The 5,000-nt window shown below is 56.1% G+C and overlaps 2 protein-coding genes across 2 annotated transcripts in view; both read left to right on the forward strand.

Moving 5' to 3' along the window:
* Window positions 1-481, forward strand: part of PTSG_03043 (uncharacterized protein) — a gene marked incomplete at its 3' end in the record, with an annotated part of 13,502 nt that extends 13,021 nt beyond the window's left edge. Inside the window, exons 23-24 of the mRNA XM_004995579.1 lie at window positions 8-67; window positions 325-481. Of these exons, the coding sequence (XP_004995636.1) occupies window positions 8-67; window positions 325-481 (217 nt within the window). The remainder of the gene's footprint in view (window positions 1-7; window positions 68-324) is intronic.
* A 263-nt stretch (window positions 482-744) lies between these two features.
* Window positions 745-5,000, forward strand: part of PTSG_03044 (uncharacterized protein) — a gene marked incomplete at its 3' end in the record, with an annotated part of 7,197 nt that continues 2,941 nt past the window's right edge. Inside the window, exons 1-7 of the mRNA XM_004995580.1 lie at window positions 745-1,314; window positions 1,528-1,635; window positions 1,964-2,630; window positions 2,872-2,982; window positions 3,097-3,731; window positions 3,946-4,747; window positions 4,887-4,936. Of these exons, the coding sequence (XP_004995637.1) occupies window positions 847-1,314; window positions 1,528-1,635; window positions 1,964-2,630; window positions 2,872-2,982; window positions 3,097-3,731; window positions 3,946-4,747; window positions 4,887-4,936 (2,841 nt within the window). The 5' untranslated portion in view covers window positions 745-846. The remainder of the gene's footprint in view (window positions 1,315-1,527; window positions 1,636-1,963; window positions 2,631-2,871; window positions 2,983-3,096; window positions 3,732-3,945; window positions 4,748-4,886; window positions 4,937-5,000) is intronic.

The raw sequence follows: 5,000 nt of genomic DNA on the forward strand, positions 1-5,000 counted from the left end.
GTGACAGTCTCCACTCGCTCTGCAACCCTCACGCCACGGGGTCAGCCCGCTCCCTCGTCCCCCCCCGGTGCGTGTACGCAAGTTTGTGTGTACGCAAGTTTGTGTGTATGTGTGTGTGTGTGTGCATGTGTGCATATGCGCACACCCGAAGTGGTGTTCTGATATTTGTGCCTGTGCTTCTGAGCTTGTGAATTTGCGAATGTCTCTTCCGCCCCCCTCCCTCAACCCCCTCCCTCAACCCCCTCAAACACACACACCAAACACACACACACACACACACACACACACACACACACATACACACACACACACACACACACACAGCCTTGCTGCGGACAGCACGTCGTCGTCACGGCGCGCGTCGTTTGCGAGCCAGGATCCCGAAACCACGAGACTGGCAGAGAGTCTGCGGCTGCAGCTGACGACGGGCAAGTCCGCCCCACCGTCCCCAACTCAGCCCCCAGGATCCCCGGGGCCATGATTGTGGACACGCGTGCACGTGTGTGACCCGTGTTTGTTTTACCCTGCAGAACCGTGACACATTGTATTGTATTTGCATCAGTCCAACGACACAAAGCTGTGACATCATGTGACATCGTGTGAGGTGACTGTGACATGAATACAGGCCAAACACAACAACAACAACAACATCAACACCACCACCATCATCAACAACAGCAACACCACCACCAACAACAACAACACCACCACCATCGTCAACAAAACAACAACAACACACAAAACAAAACAAAGGGAACAAAAACGCACAGTCATTGCAGGCGTGTTGCGGACAGAACAAGAAGTGTGTCAGTTTGACTCACGCGCACGCACCCCACACGCACGGATATGACGGATGCACACCACCCGACAATGCTCAGGCCAAAGACAAGCGCCCGACAGCTCGTCATCCTGCGTGGGCTGCCTGGCTCGGGCAAGTCCACACTCGTGCGGTCCATCGTCCAGCGCCACGCGCAAGAGCGCAGGCGCCTCAGCCACCAAACCCAACAAGAACCAGAGCAACTGCAGCAACTGCAGCAACTGCAGGACAGGTCAGCCCACACGGACGCACAAGATGAAGGCACTGCTGCTGCGCCGGCAATGGCGACGCCAGAAGTAGCAGCGCCCGTCGTTGTATCCGCTGACCACTTCTTTGAAGACGAGAATGGGGGCTACGAGTACAACGCTGACAACGTGAAGCATGCGCACGAGGCTGCACGTACCCGTGCGCTGGACGCCATGCAGCGCCGTGTGCCACTCGTTGTTGTCGACAACACCAACGTGCAGTTCTGGGAGCTCCAGCCCTACGTTGAGATGGTGAAGTCGTTGTCGTGCACCGTCGTGTATCGTGTGGTATTCCTTTACATTGTGCCGCAGTGTTCCGTCGTGTGTTGTGTGGTGGCTCACGGCTGTGCACGGTCATGCATGACCGTGTACTTTGTATCTCAAAGTGCTGTGACACCGTGCCGTTCGCAACATGCATGGTCCTCCCAGTGCTTCACACGTGGGTGTTTGCATCATGCGCAACAGGCAATTCGAAACGGATACAACGTGGACGTGCAAGAGCCGCAGACGGAGTGGCGAGATGATATCCAAGCATGCACGGAGCGAAACAAGCACAAAGTGCCCGAGCACGTGGTACATCTGTCTGCCTGTCTGTCTGTCTGTCTGTCTATCTGTCTGTCTGTCTGTCTGCCTGCCTGTCTGTCTGTCTGTCTGTATGCCTGCCTGTCTGTTTGCCTGTGTATGTAGGACGCTGTGTGTATGCACCTGTTCATGTTCATGCAACTCTCGCCACCCTTTGTGCGCTCTACTGTGCGTGCGCGCATCCTTTGATACATGCGACCATTGTCGCCCGACGAACTCACGTCTCTTGTTCTCCTCCATGTGCCTTTTGCGCCTCAACGCCCATCTCTGTGTGGTATCTTGCTCCACGCGCTCGTGTTCACCATTGGACGGGTGCCAGATCCGGCGTATGCGCGACAAGTACGAGCCCATCGAGACCGTGCGGCGCAAGGTCGCCACGCTGCTCAACAACAGGAAAGCGCTGGTCACCGGTGCTGTTCGTTCGCGACACGCGAGCACGGGCAGTGATGGGCGCGAGTCGCGCGATCGCACCCAGCCGACGTCATCTTCTACCGGATCATCACCTTCCACATCATCAACACAGCAGCAACGACAACAACGACAGCAACGGCAGCAGCAGCAGTCACAGCATCTGAACGGCAACGGGCACGCCCATGACGCAGCCAGCTGCAACAGTGCCCGCGAAGGTGTGAGAAGCAGCGACGAAAGCGCACACGCGCATCTGGAGCAGCTGCGTGCACAGCGGCGGGCGAGCAGACAGCACAGTGCACATGGGGAGAGCCGCAGCCCTTCTGCTGCTGCCGTGGAGCGCCAGCCGTACCGGCCAACTCGGACGTCCCCAGACAGGCACCAACTCCCCCAACAGCAGCAGCAGCAGCAGCAGCAGCAGCGTCACAGCATGAGCCCTGGCGACGACATCAAGGCAACAGCAGAGAGGAGGAAGAGAAGCCAGTCGCTTCCTCCCACCACCGCTGCGGCGACCACGATCCATGATGATGATGATGATGATAATGACGATGATGATGGTGATGACGATGACGACGTCGGTGAGTGCATGTGGCTTGTGTGTGTGCGTGTGTGTGTGTCTATGTGTGTGCGTGTGTGTGTGTGTGTGTGTGTGTGTGTGTGTGTGTGTGTGTGTGTGTGTGTGTGTGTGTGTGTGTGTGTGTGTGTGTGTGTGTGTGTTTGCGCGCGCGCGAACCCATAACAACTCCCGCAGCGATAATTTGTTTGCTTTCTTGCACATCATTTATTACCTTCCATCCTCTTCCCGATGACAACAAGCAGACGCCCCAGCGCAGTGGACGCAGCTTCCGCAAGCGATGGCCGTGGTGCAGGCACAGATACACCAGTTGCAGCAACAGCACAAACGGGAGCTCAGAGAGCACCACGAAAAGGGTCAGTTGTGTGTATGCGTGCGTGTAGTTGGAACGCAACTCTTGTGGTTGTATTTCAATGTATCAACTTTCAATCACGCGCTCATGTTTTGACACGTGCGGCATATCTCGCCAGGTGTGAAGATCCTGAAGCGCCAACAGGCAGAAATGGATGACCTTCGAAAGCGGCTCAAGCCTGCACTGGTGGCAGGGCTCAGACGCGAGAAGCAACAACAACAACAACAACAACAACAACAACAACAACAACAACAACAACAACAACGGCAGCAGCAAGATCGTGGCGTCAGTACCCAGGCCACTGCCAGTCATCGCGGCACTCAGGCTGCTGCAGCAACGGTGGCAGCACGGGTCAACGGCGGTTCAAGGGCGCTTGTTGGCGCTGTTGGTGTCGAGGAACGGGAGCTCGAGCATCCCCAGCGCAGCGTTGCCGGCACTGCACACGACGAAGACCAAGAAGTGGAGGCGAGCACAGCGTCACATTACCCGCACGTAATCCGGCCCACCGCGCCCGCAGATGATGTCGTTCACGACGACAACGACAACGATGACAATGGTGACGACGACGATCATGACGACGCTGATCAACCACGTCAAGCGCATCAGCATGGTGATCGGGGTGAAGCGAGCCAAGATGCACATGGTGTGCACATGGGTGGGGAAGGAATGGACATGTCGGCGGCTTCCATGAAGCAGCAGCTGATTGCAATGGGGTTCGAGGACAACCACGACCTTGATCGGGCCATCCAGTGTGTACGTTGATCGGCAGTGAGGTGGATGTGACGCATGCGCAACGCATCCATCCATCACGTTACATGCACGCATATGTGTATGGTACATACGATCCTTTGACTCGTTGAGTGACATTTGTTTTGTGTCCATTCGACTCACAACTTACTGTTCTCACATGCACATGTGCACGCCCTTCCCCATACCCTTCCCTCTTTGCACCCCCTCATCACACCAGAGCAAAGGGTCTGTGCTTGAAGCGCTGGATTTTCTCGAAACATTCAAGGCGGTGGCGGCTGCAGATGGCCCTGGCACGGGAGACACGCCCGCCCCCACATCCACCACACCTGTCCACCGTGCCGCTACACCTTCCATGTCCGTGGATGATGATGACGATGATAATGATGATGACGATGATGATGATGATGATGACGATGATGATGATGATGATGATGATGATGGCCGCGAGAACTTGAATGATGACCGTGTCAGCCGTGGTGGGAATGGTGGTGGATATGGTGGAGACGGTATTGGCACGGGCGGTGCTGGCTCGGGGCACGGATGGAGGCAAATGGAGGCAAGTCCACTAATGGACACGAGTGCTGATGATGGTGATGATGATGCCCGTTTCAACGACCACAGTGCACATGGCAACCCTGCAGCAACCTCTGGTGCGCCTGGTGATGACGAGGATTTTGCATTGCAGCAAGCGCTGCTGCAGTCAGCCCTGGATGACTCGCACGCCTCCCCACACAACGATCGCGATGACGACGACGACGACGACGACGACAACGATGATGATGATGATGATGATGATGATGATGATGATGATCGCGGTGGCCGTGTGTATGATGATGACGACGACGATGATGACGACTATGATGATGGCGGTGTTGGTGGTGACTTTGGACAGCGCCATACTGAATATCCAGGGCAACAGATCGACGGGACAGAGCGCTATCAAACGCTCCAATTTCTGCGAGACGCATATCCGCACGTGCCTGTTGCGCGCCTCCATCGCCTCATCAACACCGGGAAATGTAAGCATGGCCATCACGTGAAAGTAGCAATACTATGCCTGTGGCAGCAGGTACATGCATGCGGCTTTGGTTACTTTGGTCTGCTGCACTGTGGCTGTGACTTATCTCATCAGTTTGCATGGCCATGCCTTGCTTGCAGCGGCTGCGGAGATCAGCGATGCATTGAGAGGAGAAGAGCCCCCAACACCGGTGAGCACCTTCCTGTCAACCCCACACACTTGAGTTCTGGGGCCTCCATATGGTGCATATGGTG

The sequence above is a fragment of the Salpingoeca rosetta genome (genome assembly GCF_000188695.1).
Source record: "Salpingoeca rosetta unplaced genomic scaffold supercont1.7, whole genome shotgun sequence".
In the NCBI taxonomy this organism is placed as follows: Eukaryota; class Choanoflagellata; order Craspedida; family Salpingoecidae; genus Salpingoeca; species Salpingoeca rosetta.